General features: G+C 38.9%; 1 protein-coding gene across 2 annotated transcripts in view; it reads left to right on the top strand.

Annotated features, from left to right (window-relative positions):
- SPTLC3 (serine palmitoyltransferase long chain base subunit 3) overlaps positions 1 to 26,931 on the top strand; it is a 150,447-nt gene that overhangs the window by 27,549 nt on the left and 95,967 nt on the right. For both annotated transcript variants that reach the window (XM_006071072.4, XM_006071071.4), the window contains exons 2-4: positions 10,228 to 10,410; positions 25,464 to 25,618; positions 26,247 to 26,395. In XM_006071072.4, coding sequence (XP_006071134.2) covers positions 10,294 to 10,410; positions 25,464 to 25,618; positions 26,247 to 26,395 — 421 coding nt within the window. In that variant the 5' untranslated portion in view covers positions 10,228 to 10,293. The remainder of the gene's footprint in view (positions 1 to 10,227; positions 10,411 to 25,463; positions 25,619 to 26,246; positions 26,396 to 26,931) is intronic.

Below are 26,931 nucleotides of genomic sequence, written 5' to 3'. Positions count from 1 at the left end.
TCTGGCTATTGTACAGTGCTGCAATGAACCCCGGAATACATGTGTCTCTTTCAATTCTGGTTTCCCCAGTGTGTATTCCCAGCAGTGGGGTTGCTAGGTCGAATGGCAGATCTATTTTCAGTTTTTTAAGGAATCTCCACACTGTTCTACATAGTGGCTGCACTAGTTTGCCTTCCCACCAACAGTGTAAGAGGGTTCCCTTTTGTGCACAGCCTCTCCAGCATTTGTTGTTTGTAGACTTTCTGATAGCAGCCATTTTTACCAGCATAAGATGGTACCACATTGTGGTTTTAATTTGCATTTCTCTGATAATGAGTGATGTTGAGCGTCTTTTCATGTGTTTGTTAGCCATCTATATGTCTTCTTTGGAGAAATATCTGTTTAGTTCTTTGGCCCATTTTTTGATTGGGTCGTTTATTTCTCTGATATTGAGCTGCACAAGCTTTTTATATATTTTTGAGATTAATTATTTGTCAGTTGCTTCATTTACTATTATTTTCTTCCACTCTGAAGGCTGTCTTTTCACCTTGCTTATAGGTTCCTTCATTGTACAAAAGCTTTTAATTTTAATTAGGTCCCATTTAATTTTTGTTTTTATTTCCATTACTCTGGGAGGTGGGTCATAGAGGATCTTGCTGTGATTTATGTCAGAGAGTGTTTTGCCTATGTTTTCCTCTAGGAGTTTTATAGTTTCTGGTCTTAGATTTAGATCTTCAATCCATTTTAGTTTATTTTTGTGTATGGTGTTAGAAAGTGTTCTAGTTTCATTCTTTTACAAGTGGTTGACTAGTTTTCCCAGAACCACTTGTTAAAGAGATTGTCTTGCATCTCTAACTGCCCCCAAACACTCCACTTAGGCAAGCAGACAGCACCCCAACTCAGCAGGTTCCATGCACACTCACTGTCTGCCCCCATGCACAGGTCTCCTTCTGTTCCCCTCTTCCTCTTATCCACATTCCAGTAACATTCCTCCCAGGTACTGTCATGATCTCTTCCTTGATCTTATACCTAGCCAGTTATGAAATGTTATCAGATCTATTTCCTGAGGCTCTCAGCCCCTTTTGCAAGAGTCTGGACAAGTAAGGAAGGAAGGAATCCCCTTACATATCCCTATGTTGTGGAAAGAACCAGGAGGTGGATCTTAACTGGGTTGGCAGGTCACCAAGAATGCTGGAGATGGATGCAGTTCAAAGGTCATACAGAGAACAGAACCCAGGAAGGGAGCTAAAGATTGGCACTGGCCATCATCAGACCTAGGACTGGTGTGAGGACACAGCGGGAGGTCATGATCTCGGGAGCAGGAATGGAGTCTGTCTCATTCATCTAGGAATTCCTAGAACCTGGCATGTTGCTGGTTCATAGAAGACATCCAATTAGTGCCCTGTGCTCCCCAATGCAAGGCGTTTGTTATTTCCTTCACCTTCCATTCCAGACCTCATGTTAAGCAATGCTCTCTCACTTTCATTATTTTAAACCATCAGGTAGCACTTGGGGGAGATATTAGACAAAAGCAACATCCAATAACATTAGTTTGGGTTATCGAGAGAAGACACTATTGCCAAAACTCGGCTTCTAATCACCAGTGTCAAATAGAAATGCAGAGACAGAGTTTGGGATGAAGTAGAAAAGAATAGTGTTGTTGCTTTGCCAGGCAAAGGGGCCACAGTGGGCTTCCAAACTGTGTGTCCCGCCCTGGAGGGTATAGTGAGGACTCTCACAGTGTTTAAGGGGCAGCACGGTCAGGTCATGGGCATTCTTCTGATAGGCTGGTGGTGAGGTTGTCAGCATCATCAACCTTCTGGTTCCAACCAGTGTGGGGTCTACATGCTGATGAGCAGCCTGCAGCTCACTTCTCCCATCTGACAGGGGTTTTCAGTATCTGCAAAACAGCTCAAAGGACAAGGCTCAGAATATTATCTATAGTATTCAGGAAAAGCTAAAGGTTTCTGAATTTACTGAATGGCTAAAGTATTATTATTTTGTTTTGCTTGACTATTTTCCTTTCTTTTTTTATTTTCTCCCTTCTCTGATTAAGTTTACTCTTTGACTTTAGTTTTTCTACAGACAAAAGGCAAGGGGGAGGACATGGGTGGAGATCTATTCTGAGAAGGCTTCATAGGGTCCTGCTCAATTACAACACTGGTGTAATGGATAAATAAGGAGTCAACCATTTTAATAAGATTTAGTAATATTTTGTGGGCTTTTGACTGAACAATGCAAGTGTAAAATATCATTACAAAAAGGCTTTTCAAAAATTATTTTAAAACCAAATAATGTAAATAACAAATATTCATCTATTAAGTAGAATTTTTTGATTGTCAGGACTAATTCCAAAAATACATGCAACTCCTACAGTATAGAGGAAATAAAGGCATATAGTGTAGAACCCTGTGTTGGTAGAATCAAATGGTGCTTATACTATGAGAGTAACAAAGACATTATTTCAAATTAGCATGATTTTTATATAATTTGCTGTTTTTCAGTTGCCCAATCATGTCTGACTCTTTGCGTCCCCATGGACTGCACCATGCCAGGACTCTCTGTCCCACAGCATCTCCCAAAGTTTGTCCAAGTTCAGGTCCATTGCATCGGGAATGTCATCCAGCCATCTCATCCTCTGATGCCCTCTTCTCCTTCTGCCCTCAATCCTTCCAAGCATCAGAGACTTTTCCAATGAGTCAGCTGTTCACATCAGATGACCAAAACACTGGAATTTCAGCTTTAGCATCAGTCCTTCCAATGAATAGTCAGGGTTTATTTCCCTTAAGATTGACTGGTTTGATCTCATTCCTGTCCAAGGGACTCTCAGGAGTCTTCTCCAGCACCACAGTGCAAAAGCACCAATTCTTTGGCACTTGACTTTTACAGTTCAACTCTCACATCCATACATGACCACTGGGAAAACCATAGCCTTGACTATACAGACACTTGTCAGCAGAGTAATGTCTCTGCTTTCCAACACACTCTCTAGGTTTATCATAGCTTTCCTCCCAAGAAGCAAATGTAGTCTGATTCCAGGGCTACAGTCACCATACACAGTGATTTTAGAGCCCAAGAAGAAAGCCTGCTTCCACCTCTTCTCCCTCTATTTGCCATGAAGTGGCGGGACTGGGTGCCCTGATCCTAGTTTGCTTTTGCTTTTTAACATTTAGCTTTAAGCCAGCTCTTTCACCCTCATCAAGAGGCTCTTTAGTTCCTCTTTGCTTTCTGCCATTAGAGTGGTACCATCCACATATCTGAGGTTGTTGATGTTTCTCCCACTTATCTTGATTCCAGCTTGTAACTCATCCAGCCTGGCATTTCCCTTGATTTACTCAGCATATAGATTAAGCAAACAGGGTGACAGCAGACAGCCCCATCGTACTCCTTTCTCAATTTTGAACCAATTGGTTGTTCCATACAGGGTTCTAACTGTTGCTTCTTAACCCACATACAGGTTTCTCAGGAGACAGGTAAGATGGTCTGGTATTCCCATCTCTCTAAGAGCTTTCCACAGTTTATTGTGATCCACACCATCAAAGGCTTTGGCATAGTCAATGAAACAGAGGTCCATGTTTTTCTGGAATTCCCTAACTTTCTCTATGATCCAGCAAATGTTGGCAGTTTGATCTCTGGTTCCTCTTCCTTTTCTAAATCCAGTTTGGACATCTGGAAGTTCTTGGTTTGCATAATGCTGAAGCCTAGCATGCAAGTTTTTAAGCATGACCTTACTAGTATGGGAGATGAGTGCAATTGTCTGATGGTTAGCACATTCTTTAGTACCACCCTCTTGGGAATTGGGATAAGGATTGACCTTGTCCAGTCCTGTGTCCACAGCTCAGTCTTCCAGATTTGCTGACATATTGAATGCAACACCTTGATGGCATCATCCTTTAGGGTTTTGAATAATTCTACTGGAATTCTGTCACATCCACTAGCTTTATTAACAGCAGTGCTTCCTAAGGCCCACTTGACTTTGCTCTCAGAATGTCTGGCTCTGGGTGGCTGACCACACCACCATAGCCATAGGCTTTTTTTATACAGTTCTTCCATGTATTCTTTCCATCTCTTCTTGATCTCTTCAGCATCTACTAGGGCTTTACTGTTCATGTCCTTTATAGTGCCCATCTTTAGGCAAAATGTTCCCTTAATAGATCCAATTTTCCAGAAGAGATCTCTAGTTTTTCCCCTTCTGTTGTTTTATTCTCGTTTTATACCTCCTTCACTGAAGAAGGCCTTCTTGTCTCTCCATGCTGTTCTTCGGAAATCTGCATTTCGTTTAATGTAACTTTCACTTTCTCCCTTGCTTTTCACTTCTCTTCTTTCTTTAACTGTTTGTAAGGGCTTCTCAGATAACCACTTTGCCTTCTTGTTTTTCTTTTTCTTTGGGATGGTTTTGTTCACTGCCTCCTATACAATATTACAGACCTCTATCCATAGTTCTTCAGGCACACTGAAGAATTAACCCCTTGAATCTATTCATTATCTCCACTGCATATTCATAGGAATTTGATTTAAGTTGTACGTGGCTGCCCTAGTGGTTTTCCCTGCTTTCTTTAGTTTAAGCATTAATTTTGCTATAAGAAGCTGATGATCTGAGCCACAGTTAGCTCCAGGTCTTGTTTTTGCTGACTGTATATGCTTCTCCATCTTCGGCTACAAAGAATGTAATCAATTTGATTTCAGTATTGACCATTTGGTGATATCCATGTGTATCAACAATCTCTTGGATTGTTGAAAAAGGTTATTTGCTATGACTTATGCTTTCTCTTTGCAGAATTCAGTTAGCCTTTGCCCTGCTTCATTTTGTCCTCCAAGGCCAAACTTGCCTGTTACTCCAGGTATCTCTTGACTTCCTACCTTTGTATTCCAATCCCCAATGATGAATAGAACATCTTTTTGGGTGTTAGTTCTAGGAGGTCTTCTAGGTCTTCATAGAACTGATCAACTTAAGCTTCTTCAGCATTTGTGGTAGGGGCATAGACTTGGATCACTGTGATGTTGAATGGCTTGTGATGTTGAAATGAAAAGAGATCATTCTGCAATTTTTGAGGCTGCACCCAAGTACTACATTTCTGACTCTCTTGTTGATTTATGGAGGCTGTTCCATTTCTTCTATGGCACTCTTGACCACAGTAGTAGACATAATGTTCATCTGAATTAAATTCGCCCATTCTTGTCCATTTTAGTTTACTGATTCCTAAAGATGTCTATGTTTATTCTTACCATCTCCTGCTTGACCACATTCAATTTTCCTTGATTCATGGACCTGAAATTCCTATGCAACACTGTTCTTTGCAGCATCAGATTTTACTTTTATCACCAGACACATCCACAACTGAGCATCATTTCCACTTTGGCCCAGCCACTTCATTCTTTCTGGAGCTCTTAGTAGCTCTCCTCCATTCTTTCCCAGTACCGTATTGGACACATTCAGACCTGGAGGATTCATCTTTTGGTGTCATATCTTTTTGTCCTTTTATCGGTTCATGAGGCTCTCACAGCAAGTATACCGGGATGCTTTGCCATTGCCTCCTCTACTGGATCATGTTTCATCAGAACTCTCTGCTATGATCCATCCATCTTGGGTGGCCATACATGGCATGGTCCTGCATGGCATCTTATATAATGCATCAATCTAAATATACATGTGTAGGCTAAATTAGTATATTAAGTGTTAGTAGGCACTTTACAGTTTCCTGTAAATCACTAAAAGTGATCAAAACACTTGTTACGGGTCATCTCATTTGGAAACGGAGAATCTGAGGATTGCATTATCCATGTTAAAAAGGGAACCCTCTTACACTGTTGGTGGGAATGCAAACTAGTACAGCCACTATGGAGAACAGTGTGGAGATTCCTTAAAAAACTGGAAATAGAACTGCCTTATGACCAAGCAATACCACTGCTGGGCATACACACCGAGGAAACCAGAATTGAAAGAGACACATGTACCCCAATGTTCATCGCAGCACTGTTTATAATAGCCAGGACATGGAAGCAACCTAGATGTCCATCAGCAGATGAATGGATAAGAAAGTTGTGGTACATATACACAATGGAGTATTACTCAGCCATTAAAAAGAATATATTTGAATCAGTTCTAATGAGGTGGATGAAACTGGAGCCGATTATACAGAGTGAAGTAAGCCAGAAAGAAAAACACCAATACAGTATACTAACACATATATATGGAATTTAGAAAGATGGTAACTATAACCCTGTATGTAAGACAGCAAAAGAGACACAGATGTATAGAACAATCTTTTGGACTCTGTGGGAGAGGGAGGGGGAGATGATTTGGGAGAATGGCATTGAACCATGTATAATATCATATAAGAAATGAATCACCAGTCCAGGTTCAATGCAGGATACAGGATGTTTGGGGCTAGTGCACTGGGATGACCCAGAGGGATGGTATGGGGAGGGAGGTGGGAGGGGGATTCAGGACTGGGGACACTTGTACACCCGTGGCGGATTCATGTTGATATATGGCAAAATCAATACAATATTGTAAAGTAATTAGCCTCTAATTAAAATAAATAAATTTAAAAATTAAAAAAATGAATGAATGCATATTTATTAATTAGTAACATTAGGAATAATTTATTTACTAATGCATTGAGCAAAAATTAAGCTACTATGTGCAAATTAGTTAACCAGAAACAAAAATGGTTTGATATTTAAATATAGGACAGAAATGATATGGACCTAACAGAAGCAGAAGATATTAAGAAAAGGTGGCAAGAACAAGCAGAACGACTATACAAAAAAAAAGATCTTAATGACCCAGATAACGACAATGGTGTGATCACTCACCTAGAACTAGACATCCTAGAGTGCAAAGTCAAGTGGGCCTTAGGAAGCATCACTACAAACAAAACTAGTGGAGGTGATGAAATTCCAGCTGAGCTCTTTCAAATCCTAAAAGATGATGCTGTGAACATGCCACACTCAATATGTCAGCAAATTTGGAAAACTCTACAGTGGCCACAGGACTGGAAAAGGTCAGTTTTCATTCCAATCCCAAAGAAAGGCAAATACCAAAGAATGTTCAAACTACCACACAATTACACTCATCTCACATGCTAGCAAAGTAATGCTCAAAATTCTCCAAGCTAGGCTTCAACAGTATGTGAACTGAGAACTTCCAGGTGTTCAAACTGGACTTAGAAAAGGCAGAGGAATCAGAGATCAAATTGCCAACATCTGTTGGATCATAGAAAAAGCAAAAGAGTTCCAGAAAAACATCTACTTCAGCTTTATTGACTATGCCAAAGCCTTTGTGTGAATCACAACAAACTGTGGAAAATTCTTAAAGAGATGGGACTACCAGAGCACCTTACCTGTCTCTTGAGAAATCTGCATGCAGGTCAAGAAGCAACAGTTAGAAAGGGACATGGAACAACAGACTGGCTCCAAATTGGGAAAGGAGTACGTCAAGGCTGTATATTGTCACCCTATTTATTTAACTTATATGCAGAGTACATCATGAGAAATGCCAAGTGGAATGAAGCACAAGATAGAATCGAGATTGCTGGGAGAAATATCAATAACCTCAGATATGCAGATGACACCACCCTGGTGTGCTGCAGTCCATGGGGTTGCGAAGAGTCGGACGTGACTGAGCGACTGAACTGAATTGGACTGCACTGATGTTTAAAGTCTACTTGCCAGTGACATTTGCTGCTTGTTGTTCAGTCACTAAGTCATGTCTGACTCTTTTGCTACCCCATGGACTGTAACCCGCCAGGCTCCTCTGTCCATGGGATTTCCCAGGCAAGAATACTGGAGTGGGTTGCCATTTCCTTCTCCAGAGTATCTTCCCAATCCAGGATCAAACATGCAGCTCCTGCATTTCAACTAGATTTTTTTACTGCTGAGTCACTAGAGAAATATTTTCATTAACATTTTACCAAGAAAAATTTCAAGCATGCAGAAAAGTGAAAAAAATTATATAACAATCCCCAATATAGTCTCTAATACATCTAGATTCAGCATTCTCCCAAAATTGCTTTATGTATGTGTTTAATTTTTGATGAACCATTTGAAAGAAAATGGTTATAACACTTCACCCTCCTTAAGCCTTCAGCATGCATTGACAAAGATTAAAACATCCTCTCACACAACTATACAACTACCATCACTCCTAACAAAAATAACAAATCCTCAAAAATATACATTTCCTGTCCACATTTGGGTTTCCACAATTGTTTAAAATATGTGTTTTTACCATTTTTTTACAATAAAAGAGGATCTAGTGGAAAAACATACAGCACACTTGAGTCTCTTAAATCCCCTCTCCTACCCTTCATTCTTTTTTCCCCAGCTTGACTGATGTGTAGTTAATAAATAATAATTTATGTATTTGAGGTATACAATGTTATTTGATATATGTATACATTATTAAATTATCACCACAATCAAGCTAATTAACATACCTATCATCTCACCTAGCTACTCATGTGAGTGTATGTGTGTGTGAGATGAGAACACTTTAGATCTACTGTCTTAGCAAATTCAAGTATGCTATACAATATTACTCCCTGTAGGTACCATACTGTACATTGGTCCCCAGAATTTCTTCATCTTATAACTGAAGACTTGCACCTTTAGACCAACGTCTCACCATTTTTCCCACCCATGGTCTGGAAGCCACCAGTTTACTCTCTACTTCTGTGAGCTCAATTTTTTTGATTTCACATATAAGTAAGATCATGCAGCATTTGTCTTCCGGAGTCTGGCTTATTTCACTCAGTATAATATAATCTAGGTTCATCCACATTGTCACAAATGACAGAATTGTCTTGTGTGTGTGGCTGAATGATACTTACCGTGTGTGTATACACAAACTACATTCTCCTTGTTCATTCATCCTTTGATCAACAGATTGTTTCTATATCTTAGCTCTTGTGAATAATGTTTCAATAAACACGGAAATGCAAATATCTCTTCAATATACTGATTTCGTTTCCTAGGAATATGCGCCCAGAAGTGGGATAGCTGGATCATGTGGTAATTCTTTTAATTTTTGGAGGAAACCCCACACTGTTTTCCATAATGACTGTACCAATTTACATTCTCACCAGCGGTGTACAAAGGTTCCCCTTTCTCCACATCCTTATCAACACTTGTTCCCTCTCTCTCTCTTTTATTTTGTAATAACAGCCATGTTAGAACATGTCAGGTGATATCCCTTTGTGATTTTGGTTTGCATTCCCAGATGATTAGTGATGTAGAACACATTTTCATGTAACTGTTAGCTGTTTGGATGTCTTCTTTGTCTATTCAGGTCCTCTTCCCATTTTTAACTGAATTGCTTGGTTTTTTGACTTGTATGAGTTCCTTATTATTATCAACCCCTTATCAGATATGTGGTTTGCAAATATTTTCCCTCATTCTGTAGGTTGACTTTTCATTTTGTTGATCATTTCTTTTGCTGAGCAAAAGTCTTTGGCTTCATGTAGTCCCACTTGTTTATGTTTTGCTTTTAAAAACCAAGTCATGGGATTTCCCTGGTGGTCCGGTGGATAAGAATCTGCCTTGCAATACAGGGGATGCAGGTTTGATCCCTGGTCTGGGAACTAAGATCCCACATGCTGTGGAGCAACTAAGCTTGAGCTCCGCAAGTGCACCACAGTGAAAGATCCTGCAAATAAACAAATAAAAATTGAAAAAAAATAAATAAATAAAACACAAGTCAGTTGTCATATAGAAAGTCCCATGTTGTGGATTATCTGATTGTCTCCTCATGAAGTTATTTACCTGATATTTCTTGTAAAATGGAATTTAGATATTAGAGTTTTGCTAAATTCAGCTTAAATGTGTCATCAGTGTATTGAATATTACATCATGATAAGAGTATAGAGTGGTGAGTTGTCCTAACATCTCTGACGTAATTGGATTACCTGATTAAGGTTGTAATCCCAGGTTTGTGATTAAGGAATAATTTACAGAAAGATACTTTGGTATCTTGCAAAAAACCCTATTCCTCATTCATTTTTCACTTAACGGTTTTAGAATCTGTTGATAATTTTTGCCTGAATCAATTATTTCTTTAAGAGTTGTGGAATAAAATGTACACTGCTGATTACCTTCTTCAGTGATCAACTTCCAATTTTCTCCAAGTATTTTCGTTATCTTAAATGTGCTCTTTGACATGTTAAAGATTGAAAGTTCAAAATTTTCAGTGTCGTAGTTCATTGTAATGGAAGAGTGCTAATTTTCCATTTCCTTTTGTCTTTTCAGCAAAACGGAAATTCAAATTTTTACAAGCCGTTTGTGGAATCCTTTGAGGAAGCACCTCTTCATGTTATGGTTTTCACTTACTTGGGTTATGGAATTGGAACGCTGTTTGGCTATCTCAGGGACTTTCTGAGGAACTCAGGAATAGAAAAATGCAATGCAGCCGTGGAGAGAGAAGAACAAAAGGTACGCATAAGCAGCTCCCTGAGTCTTTGTCAATGTCAATTCTTCTCTGAAGTGTGCTCATAAGTGGTAATGCATGTACAGATCCTGAAAAGAGTGATATGCTTAGCAACCACTCAAGGCAAATTCTATTGCCCTGAACCCCGTAAAAGCCCCCAAAGTTACCCATGTATTCATGGACTTATTTTCTTTACAATATTTATTGAGCAATTACTAGATGCCAGGCTAAACTAAAGGTTTCCTTGTACATTATCATAAATATAATTTTTAAAACAATCCCATGAGATAGATTTCAAAATAGCATTTTAAAGGTGAAAAATCAAAATCGGAAAGTGAGGGCATGAGTGGGACTGTATTCTGGTCTTCTAGTTGTGAGCTGAGTATTATTTATATTCTATGCTGGACTAGCAAAGTGTTTTTGACTGACATGTGGTCAGGGTTTCACCTAGATCAGAGTTTCTCAACTTTGGCACTATCGACATTTCGAACTGGATAATTCTTTGATGTGGGAGGCATTGCAGGATTTTTAACAGCATCCCTGACCTCAATTAGACCTTTAATTAGAACTCTCCCACATACTTGTGACAATCAAAAATATCTCCAGACATTGCCAAATGCCTTACAAAGTGGAATATCACCCTCAGTGTAGACCCACTGATCTGGATACTTTCAATAGTGAATGTATAAATGTCTACATCATCTCCTTTTCACATAGAGCTAACAGGACAACTTGGAAAATATTCATAAATCTGTGAAGAGCCTGTGTCCTTTTACCATGTTTTCCAAAATTGGTTCAAATGATACACGATGCCATGAATCTCTTTTTCCCTAAAACTTGCTTTAAAATATACGGATTAATTTTGATATTTGGCAAATCTAATACAGTTATGTAAAGTTTAAAAATAAAATAAAATTAAAAAAAATATATATATACAATTGTGGCCACAGATTATTCCACATGAGGGAGTCTTGAACATATCTAAGTAAAGCATCATTGACACATGTAATTGGAGAATCTCGAATCCTACAACTTACTGACCAGTGCCCATAGTAAGCTAAGCTCTTATTATAACAACATAACCATGAACAGGTCATGTAGAACACTTACTTTGGAATTACCAAATTGGAATTAAGTTAAGCATACCTTCAGGGGAAAATGAGGCCCAGTTTGGCTGTTGAACTCTCTCTCACCTTAGCAAGAACTAAGTCGTATGTTCTACTCTAGGTGCATGTGTGCTATGTCGCTTCAGTCGTGTCGGACTCTGTGCGACCCCATGGACTGTTGCTAGCCAGGCTCCTCTGTCCATGGGGTTCTCCAGGCAAGAATACTGGAGTGGGTTGCCATGTCCTCCTCCAAGGGACCTTCCTGACCCAGGAATCGAACCCACATCTCATGTCTCCTGCATTGGCAGGCGGGTTCTTTACCACTAATGCCACCTGAGAAGTCCCCATACCAAGTAATGGGGACTAATAGAGAAGAAAATATAGGTCCTTCCAGCAGAGAATTTGAAGTCTGGTATGCAAAAAAAGACTCATGAGCAAAACAAATGATAAAAAGTGATGATGGGGAGGAAGTTGATATGGAAAACAGGGATCTGTGTCCCGTGCTTCTCTTAGGAAGTTAGGAAGGCATTATGCTGGGACTTGGTGGTGAGCAGGTATTTGCCTACTGAGCAAGGTACAAAGGAAGACACTCTCTAAGAGGGCTGCTTGTGTCAAGCAAGTCAGATTCGTTTGGAGTATGTATTTGGTGCCAGGCACGGTACAACAGTCTGGAAACATAGGAATAACTAAGGCAGATAATGGTTTTGGAGAGCTAACCACAAAAGAAGCAATTGCAGTGGAATTTGTTAAGAGGTACCATAGAGGTAAGTAGATGACATCAAGGAAGCAAAGACTAGAAGCATTTAACCTGGACTTGGTGTTCCGTGAAGCCTGCTGGGGGGAAGAGAAACTTAAATTGACATCTAAAGACTGAAGAGTAAGTAATAAGGCAACGAGTGCGGCAAGATGAGCTGGAAGGAGTCTTCAAGGAAAGGAAATAAGGTGTGAAGTGGCCCAGAGATAAGAGAAAACATTGAACTAGGAACCAAGGAATTCTAATGATCAGAATGTTGTGAGAGTGGGATTACGTGGGGAGAAAGATTGCTTGAGAGGCAAGCAGAGACCTTACTATAAGGGGTTTTTATAAGCCATAGATGTTTGTTATAAGAACAATGGGAAGGCATTGAAGGATTTCAGGCAGAGGAATGCAGATTTGCAGATTAGAAAGATCATGTTCACTGCAATGTAAAAAATGGATTGCAGGAGGACAACACAGGGACCAAAAAAAAGAGAAAAAAATCCAATTAAGAGGCTGAGGCAGAGTCCAGGTTGATAAAAAATCTAGATGATACCTTGGGCTGGGCCCAGGTTAGTGATAGGCCATGAGAGACAGGCCAAGAGATGCTTAAGGGTTGGAATTAGGCCTACCCCACCAGAAAAAAGAATGAAATCATTCCATTTGCAGTAGCATGGATGGACCTAAAATCTATCATAGTAAGTGAAGTAAGTTGGACAAATATCATAATGTAATTTATATGTAGAATCTAAACAAACAATACAGATGAACTTACTTACAAACAGAAATAGACTCACAGACATAAAAAACAAATTTATGGTTACCAAAGGGGAAATGGAAAGTGGAGGGATAACAGAGGGATTATCAGATATACACTATTATATATAAACTAGATAAACAACAAGGACCTACTCCATAGAATGGGGAAGTATTAATATAGTCAACATCTTGTAATAATCTATAGTGGAAAAAATCTGAAAAAGAATATTTACCTAATTAGATAGATAGATCTATATCTATTCTGTATAACTGGATTACTTTGCTATAAACCTGAAATTAACACAACATTGTAAATCAACTGTACTTCAATTTAAAAAAAAAAAAAGAGGTAGAGTCAGGGATGATTGATTTGACTTGGGGAATTACAGAGATGTACAAATCAAAGTCCACACTCGGTCTATGACTTGGGCAACTGGATGTAAAGAAAGCAGTATCACATATTGAGATGGGGAATTGAGAAGGAAGATGGAGGTGGAGGGGAACGTGATCAATTCACTTTGAAACAAGCTGAGTTGAAAGAATTGACAGCTGGATAGAGAGGTCTAGACCTCAGAGAAAAGTCTGAGATGGATATTGTAGCATCTTCAGTATATCTGGAGCATATTAAATTAATCAAAACCATAGGAGTAGATGTGAGCTCCCAGGGAAGGTCTATGGAAGAGAAAAAGACAAAGGGTGTGAAGAGGACAGAGAACTTTAGAGAATGTTATAAGTGGCAGAGATGGAATTCCAACTCAAGACTAGAAGCAATGCGACAATAAAAATCCATATAATAGTCTAGGAATAAGATAATATGTGCTTGAGTTGGGGAAGAGGCAAGATGGAATGAAGAAAAGGAAGCTGGTTATAAAGATATTTAGGAGGTATAATCAACAAGTCTTGGATGCTGAGTATATGGAAAATAAGACAGAGGAGGAAACCAGGATAATCTCAAATTTCTTCTTTGGTCAGATACAAGAATGGTAGTGGCACACCCGTCACTTGGGGACTGAATTAGTAATACTAAGTGAAAAGATTTAATAATAACAAAAAAAAAGGCAAAATCTCCCTCCAAAAGAGCCCTAAAAAAAATCTCAGACCCAGAGCACCTGCTATCTCAACAGACTTGATTAATAATCAAGACACTGAGGAGGAAAAAAGACAACCCAGACAGATACAAGGTTTCAATATTTTGCTTCAATTCTTCTTTTAACCCTTTAAAGGCAACTTTAGAGTTGAATTGCAATGAATTAAAGATCTCTAGCTATAGTACTTTCTCAGTGATGTCATGGCCCAACTTTGCTAAATCCAGAATAGGATGTCAGAAAATACAATCAAAGGAATATCAAGCATTGTCAGGGATTTTAAAAACTCAAGTACGGCTGCATGTCTCAATCCCTGTGGCCCCTGCTGGTATAAGACTTATCAGTTGCGATACCGTGTTTCCGTTAGACCCAGGCAGTCCCAGAGCCCTACAAGTAAAGCCCAGATATTTCTGGTTCATCCCCAGAGATTTTTACTCCCACATATAACAAAAACAGTTCAGCAAGTTGTAACTAGAAAATGTGGACATAAATCTCCAAATGTTTGCATGAATTATACCTGTGGTGGATTCATTTTGATATCTGGCAAAACTAATACAATTTTGTAAAGTTTAAAAATAAAATTAAATTAAAAAAAATAAAAAATAAAGCTTGCTCATTCTTATCCATACTTGGCATTCTGAAACAACAACAGGATGGGCCCAGTGTGACTTTCTCCTGAGTGTTTTGAAGGATGGGGTTCATGAAGGTCACTGGGTGTGAGGCATGGTTTTGTCCAAAGCAAACAGACGGCCCAGTGCTGGGCTTCCTGTTTGGATCTGGGTGGGTCCAAAATGAGAGAGTTTCCCTGGGAACTCAACATATTAGCCAGCAGCTTGTGGGGTGGGAACGCTTCAGTCCCTTCATTCTCTTCTCGGTTAACAACCAAAATGATCTTTTTAAACCTTTTTAAGTCAGTTCACATGGGCATCTCTGGCCGAAAGCCTTTAATGCTTTCCTTTGTCGCTCAGAATAAGAGCCAGAACTGGTCAAGGTGCTAAAGAACCACCCCCTTGATGAGCCCTGTCCCTGTTCCACAAGGACCTTCTTCCTCTTCCTCAAACACAGCCCCTCACACCTACCACAAGGATTTCTCACTCGCCTTTCCCTCTGCTCAGAATGATCCTTCTTCCCTCAGATACCAGCACAGATCACCCCCTCACTTTCTTCATTAAATCCATCCGGACATCACCAGCAGTGGTATCCCCAGACTCCCCAACCAGGCTTGGTTCCAAATACCCTCTGGCTGCTTCTCAAAAGCAAATGCACCCTCACGAGAAAGGCATGTTTTCCATGACTGCATCTAGCTTTGGGGAAAAACTCCAAAATCAAAGTTTGAGAAATAGTTTGTAAAATATGACCATGAGTAAAATCAGATTATAACTACCCACGGAGAGTTTTCAGGTCAACATTTATTTTGTGATTGTTGTTTAGTTGTTTTGTTGTTGTTTAGTCTCTAGGTCCTGTCTGACTCTTTTACAACCCCCATGGACTGTCCTGTCAGGCTCATCTGTCCACAGGATTTCCCAAGCAAGGATTCTAGAGTGGGTTGCCATTTCCTTCTCCAGGGGATCTTCCCTAACCAGGGGTCAAACCTGCATCTCCTGCACTGGCAGGTGGATTCTTTACTACTGAGCCACCTGGGAAGCCCCAGTGTTTATTTGGATATATATAAATATCCAAATACCCAAACACCCACAGGCATGAAATGTCTGATCCGTCTTTAAAATGTTAGTCAAATCATTTTGTTTTAGTTCTTTCACAATATAGACTTTTCTGCTTCCCTTAGCAAGAAGGAATCTGCAATAATAGGTTTTTAACAAGAATAGTAGCAAGGTTGATGGATCTTGATAAAGTAGAGTTTTGCTAGCATCTATCAGTTAGTACTAAGCCCATGTGTGGAATGAATGGGTTATGACTAGCCTCTTCCTGTGTCTTTTTTCCCTTTCTTTTTTACTATGGGAATAGCTGCAAAAGCTATGTTCATCTTTCCTTTCTTTTCCGTGCACTTAGTTACACAGATGCTCATTTGCACTCACCCTCTCCCTTCCTTAAGGTATGTTCATAACATACATTTGTTGTGTGACTGTCTTTTTTATTTTTTCAAGAAATTGTACACTGAAGATCTTTACCTGCCAGAAGAGGATTACCTTCATTGTTTTTAATAGCTACATGATGGTATTGTATAGTAGGGTTATATGATTATTTATTTTTATTATTGAAAATAATGCTTCAGTGAGCATCCTATGCATTTATTCAAGGATAATGCATAGAAATGACTTTCCGGGCCCAAGAAATAAATATTTTCACTTCCAAAATATTGGCAAATTGCCTTTAAAAAAGATTGCATAGCATGTCTCTAGTAGTATGCAAGAGTGCTTGCTTTCTTGTCAGCACTTGATACATTGATATTATCAAAATATTTCTCATTTTTGCCAATTTGATAAGGGAGCTTTTTTTTAATGTTCTTGTGTTTTTCTGCATTTCCCTGGTTAATGATGAGACTGAGCTTTTCATATGATTATTTCTCATGTATGCTTACTCTTCTTGAATTTCCTATTGATACCATTTGCTCATAATTTTATTAAATTATTTTTCTTATTGATTGAGAGAAGCTCTTTCTATATATCCTTTATCAATAATTTGCCTCTTAAATCTGTTTTAATTATTTTTTCAATTCTGTTTCTAGGCTTTTAACTTTTTCTGTGCTATAGTTAACCACACATATATTTTTAATTTTTAAATCACATGTATCAAACACCTCCTTTATGTTTTCTTTGTTGTTGGTTTTGCTATTTTTTGCTGTCCTTTCTCTTTGTGAAGGGGGAGTAGTTTAGGAAGGCTATTTTCATCTTGTAAGAAAGATAAAAATTTTTCCTATAGTTTCATTCAGTACTTTTATAATTTGGAGTAGTTATTCATTTAATCTACAAATTCATCTAGGATTTAATTCCATGTGCTCTGTGAAGTAGGACTATTTTTTTTATTGAAGTACAATTGTTTTACAGATTTGTGCCAAACCCTACTATATAGTAAAGTGACTCAGCTATATATATATATATGTGTGTGTGTGTGTGTGTGTGTGTGTATATATATATATATATATATATATATACACAATCTTTCTTTAATCTTCTTCTCCGTTATGGTTTATCACAGAACATTGATAGTGGTTCCCTGTGCTATACATTAGGACCTTGCTGTTTATTCATCCTAAATGTAATAGTTTGTATCTACCAACCCCAGTCTCTTTCCCGACCCCCACACCCCAACAACCACAAGCCTGTTCTCTATGTCTATGAGTCTGCTTCTATATTACAGATAGGTTCGTTTGTCCCATACTTTAGATTCCACGTGTAAGTGATATCGTATGGTATTTGTCTTTCTCTTTCTGATTGGCTTCACTTAGTATCATAAGCTCTGGCTGCAGCCGTGTTGCTGCAGATGGCATTGCTTTGTTCTTTCTTACGGTTGAGTAATATTTCATTGTGTGAACACGTATTCACACCTTTGTTCATTCATCTGTGGATGGACATTTAGATGGTTTCCATGTTTTGGCTGTTGTGACTAATGCTGCTATAAACAGGAGTGCATGTATCTTTTTGAATTGCAGTTTGTCTGGATATATTCCCAGGAGTGCGATTGCTGGATCATATGGTATTTCTATTTTTAGTTTTCTGAGGCATCTCCATACTGATTTCCACAATGGCTGTACCAATTTATATTCCCACCAACGTAGGAGGATTCCCTTTTCTCTGCACCCTCTTCAGGTTTGTTACGTGTAGATCTTTTAATGATGGCTACGCATTGGAGAAGGACATGGCAACCCACTCCAGTGTTCTTGCCTGGAGAATCCCAGGGACGGGGGAGCCTGGTGGGTTGCCGACTACGGGGTTGCACAGAGTCGGACACGACTGAAGTGACTTAGCCGCAGCAGCAGCATTCTGACTGGTATGAGGTGGTACCTCATTGTACTTTTGATTTGCATTTTCCTGATAACTAGCGATGTTGAGCATCTTTTCACATGCCTGTGGGCCATCTGTATTTCTCCTTTGAAGAAATGTCCACTAAGGTCTTCTGCCCGTTTTTCAATTTGGTTGTTTGTTTTGTTGTTGTTATTTAGTTGTGTGGGCTGTTTTTATCCTTTAGAGATTAAGCCCTTGTCTGTCACATCATTTGCAAATATTTTCTCCCGTGTCATAGCTTGCCTTTTCATTTAGCTATTGTTTTTTAATGGTTTCCTGTGCTGTGAAAAGCCTGTAAATTTAATTACATACCATTTGTTTATTTTTTTGTTGCTATTGCCTTGGGAGACTGACCTAAGAAAACACTGGTATGATTTATGCCAGAGAACATTTTGCCTAGGCTTGCTTCTAGGAATTTCAAGGTGTCATGTCTTATGTTAAGCCCTTTTGAGTATAGTGTAAGAGTATGCGCTAACATCACTGTCCACCTTTCCCGTCACCTTTCCCATAACATGCAGCTGTCCACCTTTGCCGGCACCATTTGCTGAAGAGAAGTTTTCCCATTTTATATTCTGCCTCCTTTGTTGAAGGTTAATTGACTGTAGATGGGTGGGTTTATTTTCCGGCTCTCTATTCTGTTTCATTGATATCTATGCACATTTGCATAGCAATACCACCCTGCTTTGATTACTGCGGTTTGTTGTATCTGAAGCCTAGAAGAGTTATGAGGGGGACTACTTTTTCAAGGAATTTTTAAATTGTCTCAGTATCAGTAATTGAATAGTTCAATTACTTTTTACCCACTGACATGAAATATCGGCCAACATGTTGATTTTTTAGGTAAATTTACAAGTTTTCAAGTAGTTTGTAAAGATTTTCTCTATATATACCTTAGAATTAGCTTTTCAGGTATGAATTTTTAAGAAGGAGCTGTTGCTGCTTTAATTGGTAATGTATCAAATCTATGTTTTGACTTTGGAAAATTTGACATCTTAATAATAATATTTTTCTTCTTTTTTATATTCTTCTCATTCAGAAAGGTGGTATGTCTCTCCTTTTATTTAGACATTATGTCCTCAAATAAAATTTTATTTATTTTTTATTTAATTTTTTTTAGCTTTTCTTATTCTAAAGTCATCATTTTCTCTTATTATTGTTATTTGGGTACAATTTTTTTATTATGGTACTATTTAAATAGTACTTTTCCCCTATCTTTGATTCTAATTAGTTATTGATGGCATATAGGAAAACTATTGCTATTTTCATATTTTAAGTTCAAAAACTCTCACCTTAATGAATTCTCTTTTTAGTTGTCACGGCTTCTCAGATAGTTGTATTGGAATTTCATGTGTGTCATAGAAAACTGTATATTGTCTTTTGATCTATAACAAACTTGTTAATTATGTTATTTTTTTGTTTGTTTAATTTATTTGTTTTAATTGGAGGCTAATTACTTTACAATATTGTATTGGTTTTGCCATACATTGACATGAATCAGCCACGGGTGTACATGTGTCCCCCATCCTGAACCCCCTCCTCCCTCCCTCCCCATCCTATCCCTCGGGATCGTCCCAGTGCACCAGCTTTGAGTGCCCTGTTTCATGCATCAAACCCGGACTGGCGATCTGTTTCACATATGGTAATATACATGTTTCAATGCTATTCTCTCAAATCATCCCACCCTCGCCTTCTCCCACAGAGTCCAAAAGTCTGTTCTTTACATCTGTGTCTCTTTTGTTGTCTCACATATAGGGTCATCGTTACCATCTTTATAAATTCCATATATATGCTTTAATATACTGTATTGGTGCTTTTCTTTCCGACTTCCTTCACTCTGTATAATAGGCTTCAGTTTCATCTACCTCATTAGAACTGATTCAACTGCATTCTTTTTAATGGCTGAGTAATACTCCATTGTGTATATGTACCACAGCTTTCTTATCCATTCATCTGCCGATGGGCATCTAGGTTGCTTCCATGTCCTGGCTATTGTAAGCAGTGCTGCGATGAACATTGGGGTACATGTGTCTCTTTCAATTCTGGTTTCCCCAGTGTGTATGCCCAGCAGTGGGATTGCTGGGTCGTATGGCAGTTCTATTTCCAGTTTTTTAAGAAATCTCCATACTGCTCTCCATAGTGGCTGTACTAGTTTGCCTTCCCACCAATAGTGTAAGAGGGTTCCCTTTTCTCCACACCCTCTCCAGCATTTACTGTTTATAGACTTTTTATAGTTTATTTTTATATTTATATTAATATAATATAATTTTTATTAATTAAATAAATTAAATAATATATACACTTATAGTCTATTGTTTATAGACTTTTTAGAAAACCTTTTTGCCCTCGCCACAATCGATATTTGTGGGGTCTTAGTTTCCCTAACAGGGAGTGAACGTGGGCCCTCAGGAATAAGAGCATGGAGTCCTAACCGCTGGAGCACCAGAGAATTCCCTGTTGTGGAGTCCCAGGTGCTGGAGCACCAGAGAATTCCCTGATTTTCTTTTGTAAATATCTACTTTTTCGTCATTTCACAGGGCTTTTAGATGTGTGATAGGACACATCCAAGCACTGAATGTACCATCTTTTTTCAACCTCTCTCTAATTTCTTAATAAGAAAAATCAGATTTCACCCTTTTTACTTTGTGTTTCTCGTACTTCAGTGAATTGTCTATAATAAAATTACCCTTCCCAACAAAAAAGGAAAACGTAAACATATTTTATTATTTTTCTGAGCTCAACTGTGGTAAGAGAAACAACTCTTTCTCAAAAGGAAGTAATAGAATAACATGGAACAGTAGGTGGAGAGAACTGTTACTGTCAGCACAAGGAAAGCTGTGTTTGATAATGACTTTTCCCTCTCTCTACAAATCCATCGTTCTATTTACTACTGAATGAGAAGGTAGTTAAACCCAAACTGAAGAAACGTACTTCCAAATTTGGTAGTGTTTTTTGCAATAGACCATGGATATGTTCACTTAGCCCTGCAGTGTGGTTTGTTGAAAAGAGCATTCATTGGTACAAATCTCAATCTATCCACTCAGGTTTTCTGACTTTCTGTTGAATTGTCTATAAAAATAGGATAGATAAATCTATAACACTTGGAAAATGATAAAGTACCCTACAAGGTTACTGGTGGAAAAAGAAAGAATGTCATACTGCAGAAAAAACAAGGTCATTTTGTGGCTGTATTATTATTAGGGTTTCTCCACCCTCCTATAAGGCTTCCCTGGTGACTCAGCAATAAGGAATCTGACTGCCAATGCAGGAAATGTGGGTTCTCTCCCTGGGTCAGGAAGATCCCCTGGAAAAGGAAATGGCAACCCACTTCAGTTTCTGCGCTAGGAAATCCCATGGACAGAGGACCTGGTGGGCCACAATCATCGGGATCACAAAGAGTCGGTCGCAAGTTAGCAATTAAACAGCAACGATGACCCTCCTATACCCTACTCCAGAAAATGATTGTGTTCTTGTGGCCGAGGGTTCACTCTCACATCCACCTTTTGTATCAGGAAGAAAAATGTAGTTAGTAGACCATGTGACTCAGAGGATGAGATGGCTGGATGGCATCACCAACTCGATGGACATGAGTTTGAGTGAACTCCAGGAGTTGGTGATGGACAGGGAGGCCTGGCATGCTGTGATTCATGGGGTCACAAAGAGTCGGACATGACTGAGCGACTGAACTGACCTGAACTGAGACCACGTGATGAACTAAATATGCAGATGGATAAAGATACATCCTATTGCAGCACTTCAGCTTTTGCAACAGCTAGTCCAGATTCATAGTTTGATGTACTGACTAGGCTGTGGGAGGCTTACCTGAGACTAGAGGACAATGACATTTGGAAGGCATTCACTGCTCCTAAAGAAACCTCATAGTGCTCAAAGGAGTGGGGTGGGGTGAGAAAACACCCACACACAGGCAGGAACCTTCATGGGTGCAGAGGAATAGGAGCTCTGTAACCAGAAGGCAGAACTTCTTCGCCGGACCAGGCAGATCTAGTTTTGTTTTTTTTTTTTTTAATTTTTATTTCATATCAAAGTATAGCTGATTAACAATGTTGTGCTAGTTTTGGACATACAGAAAAGTGATTTGGTTATACATATGTCTAATGTTTTTCAAATTCTTTCCACATTTAAGTTTTTACAGAGTATCAAGCAGAGTTCCCTGTGCTATACAGTAGATCCCTGTTGGGGATCTATTTTTAATCTAGCAGTGTATACCTGTCAATCCCAAACTCCCTAACAATCCCTCCCCTATACCCTACCTCCACCCCCAGCAACCATAAGTTTGTCCTCTGTCTGTGAGTCCATTTCTGTTTTGTAAATATGTTTATTTGTATCCTTTTTTAACGATTGAACATACAAACAATATCATATGTTATTTATCTTTCTCTGTCTAACTTACTTCATTCAGTATGATAATCTCCAGGTCCATCTTTGTGGTGGCAAGTGGCATTATTCTTGCATTCTAAGCTTTCCAACCTCATTTTTCCCTCTCAGGAACAGGTAGATGACTGAGCCTGTGATTCAGATTTAAGTTAGCATTTATACCACCCACAAAACATAGCTCTATGTGGTTAAAAATTGCCCTACCTCCTCAACAGAGACGTTTCAAGTGGTTAATTTATAGAAATTTCTATTGCATGTGGAGATTATTCCGTAGCAGAAAGTCCTCTCTCACCCCACAAATCGGTTAGAATCCCCATGTCTTGCTTTCAGAGCTTTTATCTCAATAAAGAGCTAGCTGCCCATTTCTTCACAGGTAGAAATTCTGGACCTCTGAGCCAGGAGCCAGAAGTTTGGGCAGGGTAGAGCATGTTCACACCTCCCCTTGGGGCGCCTAGTGACACACCTTCATGAGACCTCAGTGACAGAAGCTGCAGACTTTTTTCTTAACTCCTCCATGGCATGGCGATTTGCTGGCCTTCGTATACCATATTATAGGTCACTTTTTGAAATTTTTATTTTATATTGGAGTATAGTTGATTAACATTGTGTTAGGTTCAGATGTACAGCAAAGTGATTAAGTTATAGATACACATGTATCTGTTCCTTTTCAAATTCCTTTCCCATTTAGGTTATTAGAGAATATAGAGCAGAGTTCCCTGTGCTGTACAGTAAATTCTTGTTGGTGATCTCTTTTAAATGTAGCAGTTATGATGTCCAAAGTGACTGCTGGTAGACCAGATGGAGTGGAGGTTGACCAGAGTTCAAATTACTCAATTAATTGGGCCTAGTTTTCCTCACAGGTCAAATGGTATTTGAACTCCATGATTTCCATTGTTCTTTCTGCCCTGGTATCTTGAGCATCTTGTGGTTCCATGTCTGAAATCAATTTTATTTTAATTTTGTAGCCATACTATTTTGGTTCTTTTCTTTCTAAAATAGGAGAAGTTAAACTTTGGTTTAAGAAAACAGTTGATTTTAGATCAACTGTTTTCTTAAACCAAAGTTCAACTTCTGCTCTAAACTAACTGCTAACTCTATTTTGTGTCAGATTGCTCATAAAACCTAGAATTATAATTCCGTTCAGAGTCCAGACATATTACTGACAGATCTACTTCTCTCTTTTCTTTCTTTTTGTAAGATAAGTTTAGATGACTTCATTTCAGATAAGAAATTAAAAATTAGAAATAGAAGGATACAAGCAATGTTTGGGAATATAGAGTAACTAACAGATCAGTTTAAAAAAAAAAGAGGTCTGAGAAAAATGTTATGAAATCAAAACAGAAATAGTTTGAAAAAGATTTTCCTAGAATTACATAATCAAATTTTCTCTCAAATATATGTCCATTTCCATGTTAAATGTAAAAGGGTACAATTATCATAATCTATAGATTTAAATAATAGTAAAATCTATCTAAGGGCATTTCACTATTTGAGAGAAAATATATTTGATATGAGAATTTCAACTTACAAATGTAATCAGTAGAGTTGCCCAACTGTCCTTCAAATTCACATGCACTAGTCCCCAGGACTTTTTCTTATAGACAATCACACTTATCCCCAGATATGATGCCATTGTCACTAAAAACCAAAAAGTGAAATAACAGAAAAAAACTGTGCCATGGATCCAGCCAGCAGCCATCAAAAGATGCAGATTCTATCTTTTTCCATCCTATTGGACCATCTCAGAAGATGAAAGGGCCAGATTAGTAGCATAAGAAGTCCTTCCGCAAAGCCTTTCCCCATCATCTTCCTTGTGCCTTTAGGATATAAGTTCCATTTCATAAGAGGAAGAAAGAATTTAAAGAAAATGAGAGGGGGAGTAGGGAAGCTCACCACTCCCAATCTTCAGTGGCTCCTTACTTCCCCCAGGGTAATGTCTGAGTTTCTCATGAGCACATGTAAGGCTCCCATGTTCTGCACCCAGCAGATACGGCAGCCTCACCCACACTACAGTGAATGGTAGGGAACTCAGGAGACAGAGCCAGACCAACAGAATTTTGGCTTTGACTCCAAGTGAAGTGGGAGCCATTATAAGCTTGAAGCAAAGAATGACAGGATCCATCATGTTTTATTCTTGCTCATTCTTCTCAAATATACCCTACATTTCCAGCAAAGAGACCAATTTACCCTGAGTGCCCTCTCTAAGCATACCTACCCATCGTAATCTCATCACACCATCAGTGACCATCTCCAAAGCCTCTCCTGCATAAAGCCATCTTGATTCCTCTGGCAAAACATGATTCCGCCTCTGGATAAAATCTTACAAACACCCAAACTACTTGACTTTGCCCAAGGTTTGCATTTTCTACCTTGTTCTAGCTTAGGAGTTAGATGACAAAGTCAAATATGTCTTGCTCTGAGCCTCACCTGGATTGCAGGTCCCTCGGGCATGGATGACATTTGATACAGCAAAACAGTGCTATTGCTTCAACTTTGAGAGAAGACAAATGCCTCCAGAAGCTCTCCAACTCAGTGTCTATGCCCTTGGTCACCTGCCAGCAGTTATGCCAATAGATCCAACAATTCAAGTTCATCCACGTTTCTAAACACGTTATGAGTGGGGCTATTCGTGGTCAAAAAAGTTAAGACCAAATAATCATCCAACTAGTTCTTTTCCAACTAAACTGCTTTAGACATAAACACCTCTTGGTACATTTTCGATGAAATTCACCGGGATTCATTGTTTCCAGCATTCTTTTGGAGATTTGTATTGCGCTATCATTTTTGATAACTTTATTTGCCACAGGTTTTCCTTCTCCCACTAAAATGGAAGCTCCTTGGAGGTGAAGAACTCACAGAGTTATTTGTGGACCCGGCTCATCCCCTTACCCAAAACCCTTGCTCAAAATATTCGCAGATGGAATATTTTCACGGCTCCTCCACATCTTTCAGTGTTTATTTGTAAATGAACTATAAAAAGGGAGAGACCAAAGTAAACTTCTGCCTCTCTTATAACAGGATTTTGTGCCACTGTATCAAAACTTTGAGAATTTTTATACACGGAACCTTTATATGAGAATCAGAGACAACTGGAACCGGCCCATCTGCAGTGCCCCGGGAGCTGTGTTCGATGTGATGGAAAGGGTGACAGATGACTACAACTGGACATTTAGGTGAGGCAGCCACGTGGAAGGGCTTGAAAGAAAATGCTTTCAAGGAAATTCTAGCATGGGTGCCAGATTACAGATCTGAAAGAAAAACAGAGCAATGAAACAGCTGGTCTTCCACCATTCAGCCCTTTGCAAGCCCTCATGGTGCCAGTGGGGGAAGTCACAGTAATTAAGTTGCCAAGGGCAGCTTATTTGTATTGCAATTAAGAGAAATCTGTGGCAGAAGGTGCAGGATACACAGAACCAGCCAGGAAGAGTCCTTTTCAGCTTTATTGACAAATTGTACCCTTCTAGTTCCAGCTGAAGGAGCCCGTGATGACCATGGCTGTTTCTCTTTAGAAAGTCCTTGCTGCGATTTAAACCAAGGTGTTATGAAAGCAAGCACCCAAGAAAAATCAGAGCTGAGTAATACTCTATGGCCCGGCTACCTTTTCCCAATGCTCTGCCCAGATTCATGATGGAGTTACTCTCCTCCAAGGGCAAATCATTTTGTGGTGACAAGGCCAATCAAAAGGAAAATAGAAAAGATGTTATTTAGGCCAAGCCTAAGATCTCTTTCTGGTAGTATTTTATGGCACCCTAGGATGATACTGAGTGAAAAATCCTTTGTGTTCACCCGACCTCTCTGCAGGTTTACTGGAAGAATCATCAAAGATGTCATCAATATGGGGTCCTATAACTTCCTTGGCCTGGCAGCCAAGTACGATGAATCCATGAGGACAGTAAAGGAGGTTATAGAGACATATGGCCTAGGCGTGGGCAGCACCAGACAGGAAATGGGTATGTACGTTCACTATTTTGAAATTTTTTTCCAGTTAGGCCTGATTCCTGTGGCTACTTCTCGAATCTAGATCATATCTAGATTGTGTGCCGCAAAAAGCTATTTTAAAATACAAAAAGAAAAAGGTATGTTATGGCCACTTTGAAAATTTCAAACATTATGCTCATACTAGGCAGTTTATTAAGATTTTAATTCTCCAGAACAAATAAAAATGATTCTTTCCTGACCATGTGATCTGAAAAAAGCAGCTATCATACCTCTTCTATCTGGTCCTTTTCTGAGTCATTTTCTCCACTTTTATTAAACAGCTTTGCTATTTTTCAATCACTCGGTCATGTGAAACTCTTTGCAACCCCATGGACTGCAGCATACCAGGCTTCCCTGTCCTTCACTATCTCCCAGAGTTTGCTCAAACTCATGTGCATTGACTCAATGATGCCAGCTTTATTAAACAGGTTTATTAAGGTTTAATCATGCCTTGAGATATAATAGGAAATGGCAAGCCATGCCAGCACTCTTGCCTGGAAAATGCCAC

This window comes from Bubalus bubalis, chromosome 14 (genome assembly GCF_019923935.1).
Source record: "Bubalus bubalis isolate 160015118507 breed Murrah chromosome 14, NDDB_SH_1, whole genome shotgun sequence".
Lineage (NCBI taxonomy): Eukaryota > Metazoa > Chordata > Mammalia > Artiodactyla > Bovidae > Bubalus > Bubalus bubalis.
Note: the sequence above shows the minus strand (reverse complement) of the source record. Positions and strands in the feature narration are given on the sequence as shown.